At 34.8% G+C, this 25,092-nt stretch overlaps 2 protein-coding genes across 3 annotated transcripts in view; one reads left to right on the top strand and one right to left on the bottom strand.

The window, feature by feature from the left end:
- The window catches only part of LOC138699870 (solute carrier family 35 member F5), a 37,437-nt gene extending 33,891 nt beyond the window's left edge, over positions 1-3,546 (bottom strand). Inside the window, exon 1 of the mRNA XM_069826069.1 lies at positions 3,063-3,546. Coding sequence (XP_069682170.1) covers positions 3,063-3,200 — 138 coding nt within the window. The 5' untranslated portion in view covers positions 3,201-3,546. The remainder of the gene's footprint in view (positions 1-3,062) is intronic.
- Positions 3,547-4,328: 782 nt separating this feature from the next.
- The window catches only part of Dnaaf5 (Dynein axonemal assembly factor 5), a 37,895-nt gene continuing 17,131 nt past the window's right edge, over positions 4,329-25,092 (top strand). Inside the window, exons 1-6 of one of the 2 annotated variants that reach the window (XM_069826060.1) lie at positions 4,329-5,021; positions 10,668-10,851; positions 12,780-12,925; positions 17,494-17,726; positions 18,872-19,081; positions 24,304-24,454. In XM_069826060.1, coding sequence (XP_069682161.1) covers positions 4,427-5,021; positions 10,668-10,851; positions 12,780-12,925; positions 17,494-17,726; positions 18,872-19,081; positions 24,304-24,454 — 1,519 coding nt within the window. In that variant the 5' untranslated portion in view covers positions 4,329-4,426. The remainder of the gene's footprint in view (positions 5,022-10,667; positions 10,852-12,779; positions 12,926-17,493; positions 17,727-18,871; positions 19,082-24,303; positions 24,455-25,092) is intronic. The other variant, XM_069826059.1, reaches the window with a different exon arrangement.

Genomic DNA, 25,092 nt, shown 5'->3' with positions numbered 1-25,092 from the left:
TTCCGTTCTAACGATATTGAGGAAATCTTTTCTTGTAACTTACTCAAAGTAAATAAATTTGTTTCATTCGAAGGTCTATAGCATGCTATTATATCCCACTTTTCACCACTGTATTTATTATTGATTTGTACCACTATAATTTCTGCTTCTGCACGTGACCATAACAAGCTGCTGTCTATACCTGTTTTAATACAAACAAATACTCCTCCCCCCCTGACATCTCTATCTCTCCTGTAAATCCTATAATCATTCCTGCATATTTCTGCATCGTGTATGTTATTGTGAAGCCATGACTCCGTACCTATAATTATCTCTGGATTGTAGATATCAACTAAATTCCAAAATTCAGTTATTTTATTTACTACACTTCTGCAGTTAACCTGTAGCAACCTTAACAGATTGGTCCTCACCTGTTCGCTGTTCGGCTCCGCGTTGTCCCATCTTCATTGCTGACTCCTGTCCTCTCTCGTTGTTGCTGCCACCCTAGCGAAGAAAGCTCCCATCGCCGCCGTCCCTCTCCAGTTCAGGTGCACTCCGTCCCTCCCAAAATCTCTGTCGTCTAGCCACGAGTTGCCATCCACGTACCGTGTTCCCAGCTGCTCCGCAACCCACTTGAACACTTTGTTTGCCCGTCCCACCTTCCTCCAGTTGATGTCGCGACGCCTGACGATCCCGCTGATGATGATGTCCGCCGTCAGGTACCGTTTCTTCGTAGATGACACCAGATCATATAAGTCCGCCATGATGTAGTCCACGCTTCTTCTTTTCAAGTCGTTCATTCCCACATGTAGAATGATTTTCTTAGGTTCTCCTCTCTCACGCTGCTCAATTTCGTCTTTCATTTTGTCGACTCTTATTCCTGGGTAGCATTCCACTTCCAGTTCTGGATTTTCTTCTGCCACATATCTGACTATCGAGTCCCCTAGGTAATTAACAAAGGTTTGTGAAAGGGTGTTGGTCTCTACCTGACCATTCCAGTTCACTGCGGGTAGATTTAAATCCCCTGCACTCCGCACTTCCTTTTTCCTTCTGCTGTCACAGTCGTAAGTTTTCTTCTTCCAGGTCCTTCACTCGTTGTTCTGCCCACTCCAGTTTCTCACGCAATGTCTTGTTCTCGTCCCAAAGTGTGTCCAGTTCATTCTTCGGGCTGTTGGTCCCGCAGTCTCTGCACATCCACGTTTCTTCGATGATCTGGTCCCTCTTGATTTTCTGGCATCCCAAGTGAAACCATACCTCGCAGCCATTGCACAAAACACCTACCCTTAGGTTCTTCTTGCAGCTTCCACATTTAATGCTGGTCTTCTCAGTGTAGTTTATGGGTCCTGGGTTCAGCTTCACGCCTCCTATTGCCAACATTACTATGGCGAAGTAGATATTCACCTTCTGTTGCTTGTCCTGTCCACTTGCCAGCCCTTGGCTTACCTTTCCTCGTCCTCCCGCAGCCCACATTCCAATCCTCGCTCTGTATGTACCCAGGTCACAACCCACTGTCCCGTAGCAGGTAGAAAACAGGTCTTAACTCTACCAAGGTCCGACTGCGAATCTTATAAAACACTGTGAAGGACATTTGAAAATGGGCTTCTCGAGTCTATGGTTAGTGCTATTTGTAATTGATGGAAAAGTAAGTGTTGCTTACCATATTGGTACTTTTTTCTTTCACAGAAATTTCACGAACTGTCAATCCTAAAATTATTTTAAACAAGCAATATAATTTTTATTTTTAAGTATGTACTAAAACTATGCCTCTTTTTTTCTCTACATAACTTATGGCTTTTGGGTGAAAAAAAAAAAAAAAAACGTATATTCATATCTAATATAATTAACTCAGTTCTGCGCTATCTAGAAGTTTTAAATATCATGTAAACGTCTTCAGAGTTTTTGAAATAATGTTTTGATCAGTTTTTTAACAATGCCACATCAAATTGTGAGATTATCTAGCGTCGGTAGAATTGGTGATAACAAAATGATACAGTATTTAGAGAAGTCAGTAGTGCAATCCATGGCATCTTTCACTCATTCGTATACCGTTCAAATCCATAGGTATGCACCTGGAAGTCTAGGAATACAACTGTACATACTATACTTTCAAGAACCGAAAAGAGAATTTACACCTAAAGTAAAACAACGTGTAGACAATGATAAGTCATTTACATAATGTCGTGGTCGATGCAAGTAGTTCCGGTAAACTGACAAAAAAAAATCACGTGAGAAGATGGTTAAGAGATGTATTTCTCCCGGATGTTTAGAAAGGCACACTACTACTTCTGGATTCCTGGAGTGGTCAGAGAGATGACACTCTTATATTTACAGTTAATTCACGATTTACCACGAATATCGTCTGTAGCTTCATTTAGATTGGCAACAGGACATGATTGTTTGGCCAAACAGCTGCATAGAATTGGAATATATCAGTCCCCTAACTGCCCATTGTGCAACTCAAACCAAGAAATGAATTCGGAACCATGATAATATCTTTGAAAAAAATTGGACTGCAAGAGGTCAAATGACTTTATTGTCAAACGCCTGGCATTAGAAAACAACAACATAACTTATTTACTTTTGAAGGAGTAAACAATACTGTACATGGTAAGACAATTAAAACACAATTTATCCCCAAAAAACTACAGGACTTTTGCAACCCTTGGATGTATATTTTTAGGTAATATAAAATTGTAATTCGAAGGTTAGAAGAGTATTTCATACATAAAATTATCTGTGAAAACATTTCAGACACATTGCGCCGATTATCGCATTATGTTGTGTAAAAGAAAAAAAAACACACACACACACGCCCCCCCCCACCACCACTGTTTGTCACATCCACTTCTGCCACGCGTATATTAGCATGTCTTTGATGACAGGTGAACGAAACTATTGATACACAACAGAATACGGTATCATTATGAAGCCCCTATCGTGGTCCCCAAAAACTACATTCTTACCAAAAACATCTGGTTTTTTTTACACAATATTTTAAGCTAATACCAAAATTGATGCATATTCCCTTGAAGTTCAGATAGTTCATTTAACAAAAGATAAAGTATACTTAATGATATTCTTACCTTCGTCAGTTCCGACGACGACACCCAAATAATATCAACCAACAGGAGGACGAAAAGGCCCAATAAGAGGCGTTGTGACTTGTTTAACATCCCGCCTATGGAGGAGCCTATACTGATCACCTTCACAACCACTGTCATCGTGTTTTCATGGCGAACGCAGAAATTATTATGCAGAGGTGAGGCTTCCTTCAAACAAATCTCCCACGACCACAAATTTATTTATTAAGCTGAACTCCACAAACAATATTGGGGGCGTTCGAAAAAAGTATCTTCGTTTCAAGAAACAGCCGTTCACATTCTATCCATTTGAATATGACATTTCATCTCAAATCAATAAAAGTACACAAACCACAATAATGTTTCGTAAATTAAACAATTAATGAATCTTTAAGTCATTTACATTTCTTTTTAATTTCACAATACAATTATGTCAGCAACAACATTCCACCAAGCCATCATTGCAAAATGGTTGGTTACAAATTGACGTCACATGACTGATGCAGACGACAATAAATGCGTAGTGGCGCCATTAGAACAGATGACCAGAACTATTTGCAACTTTCATCTGTTTATAACAGAGTAACCAACATAATTCTCGGTCTTCAGTATTGTAACATGGATGAAATGATTTATAAAAATATTATATTAATGCTCCAAATTAAAAACATATAAAACTATGTATTTGATAATAGAAGCATCATTGAGCAACTCGTTAATCATTGGCAAACCAGGCAACTCTTAATAAAGCATTTAACAACCTCGTTAAATTTTATAACGTCATTGGTTAAATTAATGTAAAGTGCAAGTGCAAAATTTGATTTTAACTAACCAGTTTACAGCTGGATGTTTGGTGCCAGAATAATGTTCTATGCATACCGATAGTTTAACCGAAGACGTTTAAGGACGTCGGTCGTATCAGATCGTAAAAGGGAAACTTTGATATACTTGAAGGGAAAATGTCTCGCCCATATCTGGCTACTCTGTTGCAAGATTACTGCTCTCCATTGTTGCCAAATCGGCGATTTTCTCGCTAGATCTAGCATTCTTCAGTGTTAGTTTAGTGCAAAGACGTTGTAGTTATAGTTAGTTAGTGGGTAAAATTTATTAAATTTATATATTGCTCACATAGGGATTTAACGAATTTTTCTAACATTTACAGAGGTAAAATCTTATTTTTTTCATTGAAAATATAGCAATTTAACGGTCTCTCTAGACTATATCTTAGCGGTTTTCTAAGGGTTGTATTGGCGACACTGCTGTTGTCAAAGCAACCTCAATTATTGTAATTTGTTTATAAATGTCTGCTCCCTGGTCACCGTGCAATATACGGAATATAACGAAAGACACGTGAAAGAAATACGGAAATGACCAATATTTTAATTGCTAAGTACTGTAGTGCTCTTAAAAGTGATGATAAGAAGAAAAGAAAGCAATCATTGGAAAAATTATTTGCACTTTTACAAGAACATGATTCTGATTTGGTTATAATTGAGAAAGTTGAAGTGTATAAGAATATTTTACGTTGTTTCAGTGATAAAGCTGAAACTTGTAGAGAATTGGCAGTGAATGTAATAACCGAAATTATATCATCACTCAGCCAAGAGGAAGAGTATTATGTATATCTTATGCCAACACTGGTACAACGCATTGGTGGACAAGAAATGTTTGAATCTTCAGAAGAAGTTCGCTTATTGGAGGTTTCCTTACTACACTGTGTAGTTAAGAAAGCAAACCCATCGTTGCTTTCGTCATTCTTAAATGATATTATACAAATTTTGGTAAATACGTTAGTTGATCCATATCCCAAAGTTAAGAAAGAGAGCTGTGAATGTGTAGTAGATCTTGCAGAAACTATACCAACGCACTTCTTTTTGCAAGCACGGTCTCTTGTAACACCAACTTTACGAAATTTCACCCATCAGCATTTTAGAGTTAGGATTTCTGCTATCAATGCAATTGGTAAGTATAGGGCCAGTATGTAGGCCTATTATAATTTATGGATAAAAATTGGGTAGCCTAAGTGATATTCTTGTAAAACTTTACTGACTGTTTCTTAATGATGAATTGTGCACAAATAACGGAATAAATGTTATATATTAAACATTGTTAGATTATGCATTATATGAAGTGTTAAGGGGTTTAACAAATTACTAGTGAAAATTTATTACTTAATCATAATAATGTCGGTCCTCAGGGGTATGGAAGGGAATTCTCCATAAAAGCTACACCAAAGAAGGCATAATTTTTTGTTATTTCACTGGCTTCTGTGAGCTGTATATAGTGATAAACACGCAGTTTTGATCTGCAGCCACAAATACTTTCAGCATAACTCTGGACAACAATGGAAACACTATTTTACTGGTTCTCCTCTTCACCATCTTCAGTGATGTCTGCTCTAGAAGAGTCCAGTTCCTGAACCAATTTTCTAACAATCCATTCTAGAACAGATTCTATATAAATAAGGAAGAGATACTAAGGATTACTAATTTTGTGATAAGCAAAGAACAGTTAAGAAGCATGATGGCAGCAAATCAAAGGATCCATTAAAAATAAAGCTTCAAGGAGTGGTGTGCAATTAAAAGCCTGTAATGACGAAAAAGATGATAAACAAGGTGCTATAGACGGCATGAAAATATGCTCCAATGTTACTTATTTTTTTACTCTCTATAATAAATGATTTCCATTTCATTATATCCAAAAAAAAGTTTTTTTTCACAACTTGCACTTTCCTGTTTTTATATTTTAAGAATTCCTATTAGGTTAGGCTTGTCGTTTATTGATGTTTTTTATGTACTGACAGTGTATCATCTTTCTGTGATATTGCGACAATAAAATAGGCTAAATATGAGAATAAAAAGAACTACCAAAATAGATTAACTATAAATATAGTAAAAAGAAAAGAAGAGACTAAATTAAAAGTAGTGAAATAAAGAAAAAAAATGAGAAAAAGAGAGAATAAAAAACAAAATAAAATTAAAACATTGTTGGTAGGTAGGCTCGAACTAGCAACCCTATGATTGATAATTCAGCATCTTATCCACTATACTACAGATGACTTTCGATGATACCTCCTTATTTTTAAGTCTTATAAGAGCTACAAGGAAATCCAAAGCTAATTTCTTGAAAGTTAAGACTCAACTGACGAGATTTTCGGATTAAAAATAACTAACTTATACATGATTTTAGTTCAATCTATTTTTACACAAGTGATAGTATTTTTAGTCTTTCCTTGAGATAGTCAAACGTAAAAAGCTTGAAGTACCAACATAGCATATCTGAGTCATTTTATCATGATCTTATATACTGTGTATTCTCTCTCATGTGTGTGCTCCATCATGATTCCCCCCTCCCCAGTAATTTCCGTCATTCCTCTGGGAAGAATAGAGCCTTTATGAAAGCACTCCACTGAACAATGTTCCCTATCAGAGTTTAATTTCACTCCAGCTTTTCCTTTACTATTTACCTTCTTTTTTCACTGTACTGTGCCAGATGACTCTAGGCCTATCTCTCATCCTAGCTTCTCCTTGAAGGCTCTATTCTAGGGCTTTCCTTATATTTTTCATGTTTTCTTCTAAGTGCATGTCCAATACATTTCCATTTTCTGTATTTGATCTCTCTTCCAATCTCATTTTGCGACATCATCTTACACAATTACTTATTTGAAATAATCATTGTCTTCATATTCCCATAATAAAATCCCAAGCATCTGTTTTGTGAACCTACAATTTCTTACAGATTTCAGTTGTTGCTTTCCAAATTGTACAATTTCATTTTTCGACTAGGTAAATACTTTTCTTTTTAATAATCTCTCATAATTGGATTCATGTATATCAAGGGCGCCCACAGTGGGTAACCAGTGGTAGTTACGCATTTTTTTTTATTTTTCTCTATGTATTCGATACTTGTTTTCTCAAACCCTTGGTAAACAATTCAACAAAAGTGAATGCTTTAAACTATGAATGCGTGCACAGGGTAATTTAGATTTCAGAACTGGCTATTTTTCATGTTCAATTTTCTCTATCTTCGTTCATCCATTTCCTCTAATTTTCTAACGATCTTGCCACCACTGAGATTGGATCCTGCTGGCACTCTTGATGTATATACAGATGGATCTCTATCAGATCATGAAACTGGAGTTGGAACAGGTGGAACTTGCCAATTCTTTTCCTTTTATAAGAAAGTGGGGGAAAACACTATAAATTTTGATGCAGAGCTTCAAGCAATTTACACATCTCTTCAAAATTTATTCATTTGGATACATCACTGCAAGAACATTGTTACACTTTCAGACTCCAGGGCAGCAAAACAGGCAATAACATCAACTACTTCTCCGAAAACGGCAAACATTAAAGAAATTCACATCATGATTAGGCAAATCCACAATTTAAATAAAAACATTTATTTTCAATGGATTCTGTCACATTGTAGGATTAAAATGGGAATGAAGAGGCCGATATGTTAGCGAAAAGGGGCTTGAAAATTGAACAGATGAGTAAAAAATTTTCATATGAATCTATAAAACGAATTATCAAACACAAGATTAATCAAACACAATGTTAAATTATTACAAGAACATAACCAATCAAAATGGAAAGTTTTACTGTACAATACTCATTAAATTACTGAACTACCATGCAAATCTGCCTTAGCTATTTTCTGACTCCTCACTGGACATGATTGTTTAAGTAAACATCTATACGGAATTGGTATACTAATTACACCAAATTCTATGTTATGTTCTCAAGAAGAAGAAATAAATTTGATCATCTGGCAAATTGTGAAGCACTAACATAAAATAAGGATATAACATCAAAATATTGGGAAGCAAGAAAGAAAATAACTTTACTGTTAAATCATGAGCATTAAAAACAACAACATACTTTTCTTTTTGAAATTCCACTTTCATGTTCATGAATAACCCGAAGTTAATCCCTTTCTTTTCAGCTATTCTTTAAAGAAGACAATTTATTTAGGCTACGCACATTAATTTTTATTGTACAGTTACAATAATTTTTCCTTAAGCTGGTGACTGATTGGAGTTGTGTTTTCCATTCAGAGACCGGAATACCAACATAGAACGATTCCGGAAATGACAACAATTAGCTCATGCAAGTGTTTCCCAAATTGTACGCCATGGCACTCTAGATCACCACAAAACATTCCAATATTTTCACTGAAATAACAGTCCACATGGTTTTAAAGTCTGACCACCAAGGTATTGACCCAATTATAGGAAGGACACCTATCAGACACAGTACAAACCAGTGTTTTGCTTTTCAATAATATACTAGATGGGCAATATCAGAATTTTAATAGTCTATTAAACTCTGGATTGTTCTAGTCATTGCAGTGCAGAAGACAGTTCTTTCTTATCCCGCTGAGCGTAAATGTTAAATGTTATGTTTTATTTAACGACGCTCGCAACTGCAGAGGTTATATCAGCGTTGCCAGATGTGCCGGAATTTTGTGCCGCAGGAGTTCTTTTACATGCCAGTAAATCTACTGACATGAGCCTGCCTGTCGCATTTAAGCACACTTAAATGCCATCGACCTGGCCTGGGATTGAACCCGCAACCTTGGGCATAGAAGGCCAGCGCCATCCGAGTGTAAAGATGTGTTGCTCAGTGCATCAGTGTGAATCTATTATTGCAGTGACTGGATTATTAGAGTAATTTATCGAATTTTCTGGGTACTTGGTTCACAGTCTTGATTTATTGAAGGTAGAACCAAATGAATGACATTATGATCGAGTAAACTTTTCAAACTTGTTGTTCTTATCTTCCTAAAATATACAAGTTTTATTGAACATTAATAAGCATTGTAGGAGTGAAAATGTGAAGAATGCTTCACAAACTAGTGGTGGGGATGTGAAAAAGCGGAAATATCGTAAATATGACGACAGTTATTTGGATTTTGGCATTACATTGACAGATTCAACGATGAAGAGAAACCACAGTCAGTAGGCCTACTAGGTGTGTATGAAAGTTTTGCTACCAGAGTGCATGCTCCCAAGTAGGCTAGAACGCCATTTAGAAACCAATTATCGAAATATGGTTGGTAAACCTCGCGACTATTTTACCAGAAAGTTACAAGAATTAAAATAACAGAATGGTAGGCTACTTTTTCTTAACATGTGCCTGTAACAAGAAATGCTTTGCTAGCATCATACAAGGTTGCGTATGGAGTCACAAAGTGTAAAAAACCTCAACCATGTGGAATAACTTATTCTACTAGCTGCTTTAGATATGATGAACCTTTTGATGCTGACATGTTACAAAAAAATTGACAGGAACTTGATGACAGTATTAATGTGTGCTGTGTTACACATGAAGTACACATTGAGCATTTGTAATGTGTCTAAAAAAACTTGGCGAGTTTTACATTTTTCTGTTAATACTAATTGCGTTTACCTGCGTTATATCAAACCTCATTACCAGTAATAAATTACTGAAATCGGAACCTCATTTTGAGGGTGTGTTTGTTTTTTGTTACTCTAAATGACATACTAACTTACAAATGGTTTTTAGAAAACCCAGAGGTACATTGTCGCCCTCACATTGGCTTGCCATCAGTCCCTATCCTGAGCAAGATTAATCCAGTTCCTAGCATCATATCCCAACTCTCTCTAATCCATTTTAAATTATCCTCCATCTACGTCTCGGCCTCCCCAAAAGGTTTTTTTTTCCCTTCAGGTCTCCCAACACTAGGCATTTCTGGATTGACCCATACATGCTACATACGCTACCCATCTCAAACGTCTGGATTTAATATTTCTAATTGTTAGGTGAAGAATACAATGTGTGCAGTTCTGCGTTGTGTAACAAATGGCAGCAGACCCTTAATACAACTGGATATTTACTATATGTTACCGGCACAGTACTATTTTCGAAATGGACATTTTACATTGAACCTTATGACTGTGCAATTAACACTGTAATAGTTACGTTCGTTTCAGTGAATTGCTTAATTCAAAGATAATTTCAAAGATGAATTCTGTGGTATAATGCAAGAACAACCAATCTCAATTTTTCATTAAATTAAGTTGTGCAATCAGCTGAAAATACTCTGTACTTTTAGGCCTATATGCAAGAACAACCAAAGAGTTGGTAAAATGTAGAAGAACTGCGTAAGTGCTATAAGCACTGGTTGGATGATCGTCCGCCTCTGCTTCAGCATGTGGACGTGAGGCCAGCAGCCGGTTGGTCGGTCGGCCCTTCAGGGCTGTAGCGCCATGGATTAGTTGTATATACTGGTATAATCAGCATTAATAGTGCAGAGTGTCAGCTTTCACAGAATTATACATTATAATGAGAAAATACATACCTAATATGATCTGATGTCACACATGTTTTCACAATAATAATACACTGCAACTTTGTAACAAATACATGAAATTTGCATCGCACTGTTTATGTTATTCCTTTTAAATGACATTTTGTCTTGTAGTTTCAAATAATTGTGCAAAGTACAATCTAAACTTTCAAAATAATTTTTTTATGCTCTGCAGTTGAGAAGAAATATGATTTTTAATAATGGAGAACTTTATGTTCTGCTACGTGCTTATTAAATCCCAGAATGTTGTATAAGCTCCTCTTTATTTTGCAGGGAAGGTTGTTCGATATGGTAACAACGCATCTTTGGATTCCGTGATTGGCCCACTTGCAGAACGTCTGTTTGATCAAACCCCCATGGTACGTCAGGCTGTTGTGTGTGTAATAGGAATGTGGTTAGTGGAACTGCCTGATCGTTATTCGTATTTCCACAAACTGCTGCCACTCATCCTTACAAGGTAAAAATAAAATTGTGTACATCCGAATTATTGTACTGCAGCCACTGAAATTGAAATATAAAATAAGTTAGGTATTATTATCCTTGAGTATTACCTTTTGAAAACTTTGAAAGGTAAGCTACAATACAATTATTTATTATGGCCATATATAAAGTACAATGAATTCAAAATTTCTTACATATTTACAGGGTGAACCGTAAGTAATGTCATTAATTTCAGGGAGTTATTCTTTGAGGTATTTCAAACTAAAAACTTTAAAACAAGTTTGCTCGTTTTTGTTTCCTTTTCGTGTTTTACATGAAACATTTCATAGAATGTTTTGGGAAAGCTATTGATTTAATTTCCAATATGCTCAGTAAATTTAATCCTCCATTACTCGCGCGGCATACATTTATAATCCACTGCTGTTTGTTACATCATCACATCTCTGCTTTTGAAGCTGACAGTGTGAAATTTTCAGTCCTTCCTGTACAGTTTAGCCCCGAAGTCTGGATGTAATTTTGACTTTTTTCTGTGTTGTAATATGTATATTTTTAGAGTGGATTGCAATAATCTGCACGAGTGCTAACACCACTGTTTTTAACAGGAGAGAATACAAGAGTATATTTTCGATTTCCTTATTTGTAATTCGATTGATTCCTATGAGCCATCCATAAGATATTTTTACACGTATTTTCTATTGTTGTAGTAGTTATTTTATTCTGCAATATAAATGTTTACATGGACATATTTGGTAACACAGAACAATAACTTCCTCTCATATGAAACAGACATTTACTTGAGCCCAATAGTGACTTAAATTTTAAGAGTAGGAGATAATAACTCTAGAGTAAAGTTTATAATAACTAACAATTAAGTCTTAATAATAATAATAATAATAATAATAATAATAATAATAATAATAATAATAATAATAGAGTTTTTAATTATATTCTTTGCATCATAATACCACTCCTTATATTTTATTGACATCACTGATTTAAATATGAAAGTTCAAATGGAGTTACACTGTTATATCACAAACAGTTTAAGACTCGTAGAATCGTTAAAGTAATGTTACTATTATATATATAAAAAATTACATATTCATACGTGCAAAAGAAATTGTTATATAAAAAAGAGATGAATTACAAATGTAATTCATTGTAATTCAAGCGAGTATTGGTGTCACAAATTATGGCGCGTGCACTGAAGGGTTAAGAGAGCAATGTGTGTATGTCTAATGCCTACTCACTTCACTTGCGTGATTCGGGTTCCGCTTACTGCGGATAGATGGCAGGACTGTGACTCATTTTCAAGTTGCACACTACTTCGGTGGGCCACGTTATGCATGATGTGTATCTGTGAAGAGTTATGTCGTGTACTAGGGTGAGTGTATGTGTAAGTGTTCATGCAAGTGTAGTGTAGGGAATGGGTGAGGATGATGATGAAGGTGAGGAAGGGAGAAGGGGAAACCTGGTGCTGGCACATAGCCTACTCCTGTCGAATAACACCAAGGGGGCTGCCAGGCTTAACATCCCCATTTGACGGACGAATCACCATCAAGTATGATAATAAATGAGTAACAGAATTTTAGTTTTGTTTTTTAAATGTGTGTAAATTTGATCTGAATAAATGTAACATTGTAAAATTCCTTTGCAGAACGTAAAGTTATATGCAATCACGCATGCACACACACAGGTATATATTGGGATGCCAGGCATCTGAGCTGTACTGTAGCGCCTTTAGATATTATATATTTTTTTACCAAACAAGTTTAGTTCAGTGAGACATGTTTATGTCTTAAATATTGTTTTTTGAAGGAAGCAGAAATTCTAGAATTCACGAATTATCTATACATTAATTTATCAAAAATTACCCCCAGCCCATAAAATAAGTGAGAGTACTACTGTAAGAAAGTTTCTTACAAATTTCTGTTATTGTTTTAGTTTGAGTGATGAAGTTCCAGAATTGCGTACAGAAGCAATGAAATTATGGGAAGAAGCAGGAAAATTGTATATGCAAGAAAATGAAAATGATATAAAGGATCAAATGGATTTCTTGACAGAAGATCCAGCTCATTATCCTCCACTTGGTAAGTTTTATATTTTTGATCTTAAACATGTTGGGAATTGCAGTATTGCTCTCACCATCACTTTTGCTATTGGAAGTAATACTTGCTTATCTGGCTGTTCACAGACTTTGCATTTAGTGAATATAAATACAGCAACAATGTTAGCTATAGGCAACATGAAGTGATCTTACTGTAGCTCATGTTATGAAGAGATGAATCAATGAATCTTCTTAATGTATCCAGCTGTTTGCTGACAACATAAGGTCCATTATAATCCACTATAATCTTTTTAGTTCTTATTTTTTCATGAGAAGTGAGGGGTATTCAAGAGATGAAGAAAACATATCATTTTTACATCTTCCTAGATATCTGCTCATTTCTATACAACATTGGCCATGGTTTAGTGATTCTTTTAAAATCACTGTGAGAATAAATTATCCATTTATATTAATTTATAATTTCACTTATTAATAGGCTATAGATTTTTACTTTATCTAGGAATTTATCGACGAGTACATGGTTCGGTACTCGGACCATTGTTGTTCACAATATATGTCAGTGATATTACATCTCATGTAAGGCATTGTAACTATCACTTGTATGCTGACGACCTTCAATGCTACATCTCTTCCCGCTTAGATCGAATAAATGACGCTATAGATAAATTGAACAAAGACATTGACTCGATTGTGACATGGACAAAGAAATTCCATCTTAATATCAATCCTGGAAAGACACAAGCAATCATATTAGGACACAAACGGCAAACCGACGCTGTAAAGCACCTCGACATTTCCCCCGTTAAAGTAAGTACAGTGAATATCCCTTTCAGTTCTTCAGTAAAAAATCTTGGCATTCACATGGATAATAATCTCAACTGGGACATGCAAATCACAGAAACCTGCAGAAAAGTATATTCTATTATTCATGTGCTAAAAAGGATAAATGTTCATCTTCCCTCTTGCTTAAAAAAGTCCCTTGTGCAGACCCTTGTATTTCCCTATTTTGACTATGCTGACATTTTACTGACTGACCTTTCCAGCGACAACAAAATGAAACTTCAACGTGCTCATAATTTGTGTGTACGTTTTGTAAGCAATGTTCGTAAATATGATCATATTACCCCATCCCTGGAAGCAATAGGTTGGCTTAAACTAGATAAGAAAAGAAATTTACATTCACTTCTCTTTCTCTTCGAAATCTTGAACTCTTCTATTCCTTCGTACCTGTCGTCTCGCTTCACTTACCTTTCTTCCCACCACAATCTGAACACACGCTCTCGCCATGAAACAATACTAACAATACCATCCCATCGCACCTCCTCATACTCATCCTCTTTCACAATAGCCCTGCCAAGACTCTGGAATTCGTTACCTGCTAGCATCAGGGACTGTCGAAATAAAATTCAATTCAAACGCAAACTTACTAGGCACTTGGTCAGTAATTGAGACTCGTTCAGACATGGTTTCTTGTAAATAGTTCTTTTAATCTACCACAAAATATCTCAATATCCGGTAATTTCATCACTATAGAATTTTGTTATTGTAGGTTTAATTTGTAATTTAGTAAATACAAAAATATTCTTTGTTCTTAACTTCTATGATAAAATGTCTAGCTTTCATTAATCAGGTATTCTTGTCGTACTTTAATTTTTATTGTAATTGTAATTGTAAATTTAATATTAATTGTAATCTTATTGTTCATATTATAGTTGTAATCCCCTGGTAGAGGGGCAGAGAAGGCCTGACGGCCTTATCTCTACCAGGTTAAATAAATAAATCTAAATAAATAAATCTAATCTAATGGTTTTCCTCAGCATAAAGATAGAATTATACAGTATAATTTTATTTCTTCATAATATTCTATCAAAACAATATCAATAATTTAAATTAAATGTAATTAATATAGTTGAATCTTAAAAAAATTAAGGTGTAGAGATCTTCAGAATGTTTGTAAGAATACTAGGAATCCATGTTTCTGTTTTCCTGATTCGAACATGAAATCTCACTGCAGGCTCAATGAGAAGTCAATTTGCAAGCTGAAATGTGCCAGCAAAAAGTCTTTTATTGAATATGTAGAAAGAAGAAACCACTTTGTTTGAAAAAAGAGAAGGTTTAAGTAGATCTGGCCTTTGAAAGATAGTGTTTTTACAGTAATCTCTTATTTTCAGTAATACAGCATTGCTGTCGTCTTCTTTAAGTTGGTTATTTGGTCTGAAGACTGTCTTCTCACACTAATTCCTGCTACTCCACCAACATTTGTATTATTTTTATCTTGCCAAATTATTATGTTGCTAACTTTCACTGTTATCTTATTTTGGGAACACTCCAATCACTTAGACTACTGTACTAAGTGAATAATTGAATTCCAGATTCTTTGAGATGCATGCCGCACATTGATTGCCGTGAAATTAAATTCTGAAGTGCAAGTTGGATAAAATACAAAGTTAAATGTTCGCTCTGAATAATCTGTTAAATATTTCTCTTGTAATGCTGGCTTTTCTCAACATATTCAAACACAACATAGAGACTTTAAATCTGGCAGAACACAAGGTAAAAGACGGTTGTTTGGTTGATTATTAACATCTCCAGATTTAGCCGATTTGGACTCTGTACTCGTAGGGTGGTATTAATAATTATTATTCCTGACAAATGAGTGTTGACTATACTTACTTACTTACAAATGGCTTTTAAGGAACCCGAAGGTTCATTGCCGCCCTCACATAAGCCCGCCATCGGTCCCTATCCTGTGCAAGATTAAGCCAGTCTCTATCATCATACCCCACCTCCCTCAAATCCATTTTAATATTATCCTCCCATCTACGTCTCGGCCTCCCTAAAGGTCTTTTTCCCTCCGGTCTCCCAACTAACACTCTATATGCATTTCTGGATTTGCCCATATGTGCTACATGCCCTGCCCATCTCAAACGTCTGGATTTCAAGTTCCTAATTATGTCAGGTGAAGAATACAATGCGTGCAGTTCTGTGTTGTGTAACTTTCTCCATTCTCCTGTAACTTCATCCCGCTTAGCCCCAAATATTTTCCTAAGCACCTTATTCTCAAACACCCTTAACCTATGTTCCTCTCTCAGAGTGAGAGTCCAAGTTTCACAGCCATATAGAAGAACCGGTAATATAACTGTTTTATAAATTCTAACTTTCAGATTTTTGGACAGCAGACTGGATGATAAAAGCTTCTCAACCGAATAATAACACGCATTTCCCATATTTATTCTGCGTTTAATTTGAGTGTTGACTATATCACCAGCAATTATAAGAGCGTCTATATAAGGTATATCTGTAATGAACGTAATTGTGGCACCAGATACAAAAATTGTGAGGTCCACATTACATGGATATAAATGTTGGCAATCAAATACAATACAATACAATACAATATATCACCAACCAGAATTGAGCTGTGACCAACAAAGAAGACTTATGGAGTAAAAGAATATAAGGAGTTAAAAGTTCTGTTATAATTTCTTGACATTAACTTGTTAAACAACATCAAGATTCTTGCAAAATACAGTCAACTCCGGATATAGTGAACCTCTGCAGACTTGCATATTTCGTTCAATATATCCGAAGTTCATTAAATCCGAAGTGTCTCTCTCCTAACCTTAAATGACAGGAATGAATGAAATTGTGAACAAGAAAATAAAATAGTATACAGTAATTAAAATATTTCATTTTTATGGAATAGATTACAGTGTATACTGTTATTCACAGTTGATTTATTTAAACTATGCTGTCGACCTATGTCCGCTTATGAAAGACAATGTTCAATGTCACTTATAATATTCGCCTTATCTTCCAAAGAAAACACTTTACGCTTCGACATTTTTATGCAGTACATTCACTGTTCGAACACTAGAAACAGACTGATTAGGTAGAAATGACAAACGCTGTTATGGTGTGACTGCGTACTCAGCCTTGGAATTTCCTGGGTCACTTAATGGAAACTGGGAGGGGGTTGATGGCGTTTGAAAGCCATCAGAATCTTACCTTGATTTATGCTCTGGACATAATGTCCGTCCGCTTCTAATGAAAGAAGACAGTTTCATTTTCCATTGTTTCAATATTATCCGTCATAATGGAAATGTTTCTGAGAACAAAAGGCAACCCTTTGACGATGGAGCATTAGGAATAATAGTAGAGTAGTGTACCTGAGAAAAGAATGGCAACCCTTTGATGGTGGAGTGAGGCAAGGTAGTCACGCATTGCCTGGATTTACAGTACAGCTCATTGTCTAGGAATCACTAATCCTACCTTTATCCTTTGACTAAAGGAGTAAGAAACTTAGAATGTTGTTCTCAACACATTCTTTCAATTTTATACAAGAAGCTCTGACTTCAAATATGAATTTGTCAGGATACAACTCTTGTAACTTCAATTTTTAAGGTTCACTATAAACAGAAATATTAGTATACTTTTTAATGTATGCAGGTTGGGACCAACGATTTAGGTTCACTATAACCGAGTTCACTATATCCAGAGTTGACTGTAATACATTGTGGCATATTGAAAAGTCTGTAATAATTCCGAATTCTTTCGACAAAATTATATCATAGTATATTATGTTTTCAGAGACAAGACCAAACCTAGGTTGTCGTACTTTGGTGAAACGAAATTTGTGTAAAATTGTGCCAGCCCTGGTGAATGAATTAGAAGACTGGCTTGTGGATATCCGAGTGAAAGCATCTCAGCTGTTATACGCATTGATCCTGAATGCTGAAATACAGATCACTCATCATCTGGAGAAAATTTTAGTTGGAATGTACCGTGCAAGCAATGATGAGGATGCAAGAGTTGCAGATAACGTAAGTTCTCTATTATTTTTCATTTAATTTGTTGTATTCCATACGTGGCTAACAAGAAAGACAGGCTCAACGCTAACCAGAGTCACATGGTTATCTTGGTCTAGTCATGGCCATTGTGACAATCACCTAATATAAATACATGTTCAGAATTCTAAAAAAAAAAAAAAAAAAAGGAATTGCCATATTAAACTCATATAGACGTGTGTTTATATATAAATTGTTCGATGTTGGTCATGTTATGACTAAGAATGTGACGTCATGCCGTAGTCTGTCTTTCTTGTTAGCCGCAATTCTGTAGATCTTGCATCAGCACTGTAGCTTTGAGATATGGCACAAGTAAAAATTATACAAAGATATATTACAATACTAGTACACAATAAATAGATTAATTCAATTTACAAGCATAAACAATATCAGTTGAGCAGTTAGCCCACTCTGTCCTGGAATGGTGGAATACCCAAAAACCTAATTCTGATCACATTCACCTTGAAAATTCATTTGGAGAAATTTTGTTAATTCTGCTGCAAACTTTTACATTCGACCCTTCTATGAAGGTAATTAGAATTAGGCAGTGTGTTGAAGACTAATACACGAATAGTGAACTCCTTTTTTGTAACAGCTGTGACTAACAGAGAATAGATGGAGATCTGATTTGTTTCTGTATTATAAGAGTTTATTTTGTGGAACATATTATTCTTTTCGTGAAAATGATGATGATAATAATAATGATGATGATGATTCAAACATTTTTATGACATGGGTCAACATTTTTTATTTATGTTATGGATTGTTGTTATTTATAAAGAAGTAATATAAAAATAATTTCAGTTAGGTAAACATACACAAAACAAATTGGTAGCAACAATAATGACAATATTCAAATTGATTTATTATTAACATTAATGTGCTATCCAAAAGCATGTAGGACTTACATATACAGTATTTACTGAAATTAATTTCAGTAATGTTTGATAGCTATAATGGAAATGTATGTGTAAAGCATACCTCATCCTCTATTTGCATAAATTCTCATAGTATGCATTATTTTATGCACTTTGTAGGTGATGATCTGAAAATAAATATTTGTCTGTGCGTGTGTATGCATGTGCGCATATTTTTTTTAAACTTCCACATTATTTTTACAGGTGGAGAAAGCTGCAGAGTTGATCGGTTATTTTGTGCCTGCTGACACATACTGTAAGATAGTTTTACCCACGATGGAAGATTCTGCTAATATGGGGCAACTTCGAGTATTTGCAGCAATTTTGAAAGGAAGTGAGCGGACTCTTCTGAAGGAAAAATTAACAGAGATAGGCGACTTTCTTAAACGTCCTGAAATCTGCTATAATAAAGAGGTACATTGTATTAGGAGGAATAATTTGTTTTATTCTTTTATATAAGATTTTTTAAAGATAATGAGCTCATATTAAATTACCGGTATATATAGGTGATAGGACATACAGTAGTTATTAAATGTTATCTTTTGGTAGGAAGAATCCTGGTCACGTATTGTGTTGTGAATTCTCAGAATATTTCCACGAACCTATTCCATATATATTTTTTTCTAATTGTCTCTTCATAACTTGTATAATGAATTTATTTATTACTGGCCGTACCCGTGCGCTCCACTGCACCCGTTAGAAATAAATATAAAGTAATTACATAATTAAAATAGCACATTTGATCCAGGGAATATTCGTGTTTGATAGAAGGATAAATCGTTTAATATGTTACTTAATTTAAATTATATTTAAATAATTAAAATGGAATCATTTTGGTCCAGAGAGCACTCATTTGGTGCAATGACAATTCCTTTAACATGTTTCTTAATTTTTATTACATGCATCCATAGTTCAATGAACATTGACATCATTTACATTTAATGTGTATACTTTATTTTACTTGTTATATGTTTCCATTGAATTATGGTAATAACTTAATTTTAACCCTGGCACTTGGCCCACTATGGTTCTGAACCCTTCAAATAACTTAAATTATATTATATTATATTGTATTGTATTGTATTATATTATATTATATTATATTATATTATATTATATTATATTAATTTATATTATATTATATAAAAAGTGTGTTGATAACGGATGTACCCCGATAAGTAAGTTTTCAATTTGTTATGGGTGCTCTTGAATCTCAGGAGGAACAAATTTTATTTTACAACAGGGCAACATAATCTGCTTGGCTCATTACCCAAATTTTTTGCATTGCATTTAATGCATATGTATTTTATGTATTTTAACTCGATTCAATTGAGCATAGTTAAAATTTGGATTATAAAATAATGAAATGCTAAGCTAACATATTATTACTGCATACTAAATCAATACACTCTCGTTGTTCGTTAATTCTCTGAGATAAACATTATTTTAAGAAATACAGGAAACGAATACACAGAATAGCCTATCAAGTTTTCTGTGCATAAGAAGCTATTTTAATCTTACCTGTCCTCAATTCACTCAGAAGTTACTGTAATAACATTATAGCATTATGTCCATACAGAGAAACTACACTTTCCAATGGTGAAATAATAATTAATTATACAAATCGGTTAATTTAGCTTCCGATATTGCTTCATACAAACACAGAAACATTTTCTGTAGGATATGATTCATAGCTTTCGATTGTTGTTGACCAAGGCCCCTTATAGACGAAGTCATTTGTTTATTTCATTACACGGCCTTAGATGGCAGTTGTTTTAATTTTAAAAACTCATTTATCTCATTAAATATCAGTCCTATCAAAATTTTTCAGGGAATAAAACTTATCGGAAATGATTTTTAAAGAAATTTTTGTTATGTAACATTTTTCATAAAAATCAATAATAAGCGAGATATTTCGATTTATTTAATTCAGGCCCCCTTATAATCCCCCTTTTAAATAATGTATTTTGAATGCCATATAGCCTATAATCTAAGTTACAACGAACTTAATTTATATTCCAATTTTCATCGAAATCTGTTCAGCCATTATCGCGTGAAAAGGTAACAAATATACAGACAGACAGACAGACATACAAACAAAAATTTCAAAAAAGCTATTTTCGGTTTCAGGGTGGTTAATTATATATGTCAGGACCAGTTATTTTTGGAAAATCAAAAATTACCAGAAAAATTTCGGCTACAGATTTATTATTAGTATAGATAACAATTTCTTTAATACAGCCTCATTGGTGTTTTGAAGGAAAAAGGAAGCAATGTTAGTACATAAAATAAAAATAAACTCCATAACCAAAATTATAGTAACATGTGACTATGAATCCTGGATATTCAATAAAAAATTAGCCTAAAACAAAAGCTCTTGACATTCTGTAGGAGAGCAATCAAAATATCTGTGATATTAGAAGTAAAAATCGAAATAATACTGTGGGCGTTGTAGACTTTATATCAAAAAGAATAACGCCAACATACATCGTTCTTTTACACTTCATTTAAAATTTTAAAACAAATTAAGTATCTCATATTTTTGCCATCTGCACAAAAGAAATACTTTTGCTCTTATGCTCCTTAAAAGTAAGTTTTTGCATATTACCTGTTTTCTGTTTTGGAAAAAACATCGAAACATATTATCCTACACACTTGTAATGTCCGCTACTGATAAATGTCTTCTCTCATATTGAGGTGAAGGCTGTAAACAGAAGGTGGGGGTATGATGCCATGGTTATGCTTGAGTGGAGGCAGGGGCATGTGTCACGACACAGCTTTTGGCGATCACTGTGTAGTGTATGCATATGCAACTGGATATCATCGACAGACATGAAAATACGAATCTCAAATGATGTGACATGTAGTATTAAAAAAAAAAACACACACCAGTGGCCAAAGAATGCAATGAACTGTTCACTTGCAGATATGATAAAGAAAGTTGAAAGAAATATTGGAACTTCAATGGAGTGGAGACATCAGTGATGTAATATATCTAAAGGGTCTCACCTTCATGTATCAATCAACCAATCAATCAATCAATCAATCAATCAATCAATCTTCTTAATATATCCAGCTGTTTGCTGACAACATAAAGTCCACTAGAGTCCACTGTAGTCTATTCAGTTGTTGTTTTTCACGAGAAAAGAGGGGTATTTTGATCGGTGATTTTACCTCTTCAAGTGATATCTCTATCTAGTGCTTTTGCTTCAGTAAAGTCTCATTTTATAAACCTATGGATCAACAATTGACTCTCTTCTGACAAAGGAAACATTTTACAGTGTGTACAAAAGAAACCAAATGACCTGGAACTGTACAAAAACTTGCCCAGACATGTTCAAACATTTTTAACAAGAGCCAGAACAGGTCACATTGTCACACAACTGTACCTACACCGATTTCACATTTCTGATAATCCTACTTGTCTGTGATGTAATAATCATGATGAAGATATGGAATCATCTTCATGTATATGGAAGGTCATTTACTATGGTGACTGAACACCAGTAAATGGTGCATTACTGAAAATGCTAACAAGAAGAAGGAAGTATTGATGGCTTATTCAAAAGAGAGGTTTAATTTTAGTCATTTGTGCCAATCCCAACAAGGAGGATTCTTTTTTCATTCTCTCTCCTTTTTCTTGATGAAAATTCATGGCATTCCCTCAGGTGAGTTGCTAGAACATTGGTTTCTCATGCTAGAGACCTATGTTGAAATCTAGCAGCTATGTACAAGAGACAAGTTCAGAGTTTGATGGTCTGATGAAACGTGTTCATTGTTGCACTGCAGCATATCACTAGTGGACCATTGTATTTCCCTTTTTTCTTGAATTCGAATCTTGAATAACCATCATGACCAGCATCAACTATTTAACCAAGCAACAAAGCCAACGAATAGAAAAAAAAAACAAACAACCAAAACATACAACCAAACAACCAGCAAATCAAATGACAAACCATCAGAATGAACCAACCAAGCAAGTAACAAGCAACTATCCAACAGAGCTAACCAACTAGGGAACAAAATTGAGTAACCAGCTAACAAAATCAAACATCCAATGAAGCAAGGGAAAGACAAAAATAAGCAGCTAAACAATCAACAATGACTTACCAACAAAACCAATGAACGAACAAAACCAATCTAGCAACCAACCAGCAAAATCTGTCAGTCAACCAAATCAACCAACGCACCAACCATCCAATCAACTAACAAAATCAACTGACCAACCAACCAACCAATGAAAAAACTAACCAATTAAGGAATCAAAAATTTATGCACTAACTGAATAACAGACCAACAGATCCATCAACCAACCCTAATATCCGACAACCAATTTTACATGACTGACCAGTCTACCAACTGACTGACCAACATTTAGGAGAAGTCGAAAATCGTCTGTAGCTGCATTTAGGTTGGCAACAGGCCATGATTGTTTGGCCAAACACCTGCATAGAATTGGAATATATCAGTCTCCCAACTCCCCATTGTGCAACTCAAACCAAGAAATGGATTTGGAACACCTCAAAATCTGTGCTTCAGTGGCTGACCATGATAATATCTTTGAAAAATATTGGAGTGCAAGAGGTCAAATGACTTTATTGTCAAACGCCTGGCTTTAGAAAACAACATCAACATTTAGGAGAAGTTAAATGGAAGGGTCTTCATCTGTAATTCATCAGGAGTGGGAAATTGAAAACTAAGCCTCTTCTTTTGAATTAAGTAGCATGTGATTCTGTATTAGTTTTTAAATGGACATGAATTAGTATGTTTAATTTACTATTTCGACGTGATGTCTTGAGCTAATTGAAGGGCTATGCAGATTTCCAGATGATCCATATCCATTTCATGCTCCTGACAGCATAACAGACAATTTGGTGAAGTCAGTATAACGATTCTGTGGAGATGTTTACTTAAACAATCATGGCCAGTGAGTAGACTAAATGGGGAAAGTTACACAACGCAGAACTGTATGCATTGTATTCTTCACCTAACATGATTAGGAACATTAAATCCATATGTTTGAGATGGGCAGAGCATGTAGCACATATGGGCGAATCCAGAAATATGTATAGAGTGTTAGTTGGGAGACCTAAGATAAAAAGACCTTTGGGGAGGCAGAGACTGAGGAATGGAACTGGCCACGCTATCCCATTATTATATTATAATAATGATAATATTAAAATGGATTCGAGGGAGGTGGGATATGATGCTAGGGACAAGATTTATCTTGTTCAGGATAGGGACCAATGGCGGGCTTATGTGAGTGCTGCAATGAACCTCTGCGCTCAAAAAAGCCATTTGTAAGTAAGTAAATGCTAAATCACTTGAAACTGAGCCAGTCCTAAAATACCAGAGAAATCAGCAAAAATACCTTAAGAGAATGATTAATACACGGATCTCAAAAGCAATTATTATGCATTACTGTCCTCATAGTAACATATCACTGGGCCAATCCATGAAAAAATGAAGTGAAAATTAAAATCTTTCGTTTGGTTCTCGTAAGGACTAATACTAAGAAGAAGAAGAAAAGATGTTATTTAAAACAAATCTAAATTAATGTTGTTTTTGTGCATGAAAGATTATTCAGGTGAATCTGTATTTTTTAAATAAATAAATATTTTTTTGTATGTTTTCAGGCTTTGTACCAGAGAAACTTGCTGAACTGCTGCATCACTTTGATGCTGGTGTGTAAAGAAGATTGCAAAGAGATTAGCTATCAATTATTTGTGATTATGATCTCTATACTGGGACTTGCTTCAAATGATGATGTCACCAAAATGACCACAGGTACTTGTAAATATTTATTCTGTTATTTATTTGTTTAAAAATCTTCCTCCACATACAGAGGCCACCTATAGACAAAGAATAACAATAAAAATAGAGTGCAGCATACAGAGGTACAATAGAAAGAGTAAATGCAGAAAAAAAAAAGAAATGAATCAATGTTGCAATTATATGTACGAGTATAAATGATGCCCCAAGTATTGTCACTGATATAAAAATTAGACAGCTGGAGTGGCTGGGCCACATTATCAGAATGGACAATAATAATATTCCTAAAAGATTACTAGATGCCACGCTAAGTGGTAAAAGAAGAGCAGGAAGACCTAAACTACGATGGTTGGATGATGTTCAGGATGATCTAGTTAAAGCAGGAATTAAGAGATGGAGACGGAGAGCCCTAGAGAGGGAAGATTGGGCGGCAATTCTTAAGGAGGTCAAGGCTAAACTAAAAGGGCTGTATGACCACAGATGATGATGATGATGATAAATGATGCCATAAAAATATACAAACTGAACATTTTAAAGCTTGAAGAGTTGATATTTGAAAATCTGATGCTGTAAATCCTAGATCTTGAAGGAGAGTGACGCACTTTTTAGATACAGTTCCTCTAGCACTCACCATAAACCGAGAATCTCCATGT

This window comes from Periplaneta americana, chromosome 5 (assembly GCF_040183065.1).
Source record: "Periplaneta americana isolate PAMFEO1 chromosome 5, P.americana_PAMFEO1_priV1, whole genome shotgun sequence".
Classification (NCBI taxonomy): Eukaryota; Metazoa; Arthropoda; class Insecta; order Blattodea; family Blattidae; genus Periplaneta; species Periplaneta americana.
Note: the sequence above shows the minus strand (reverse complement) of the source record. Positions and strands in the feature narration are given on the sequence as shown.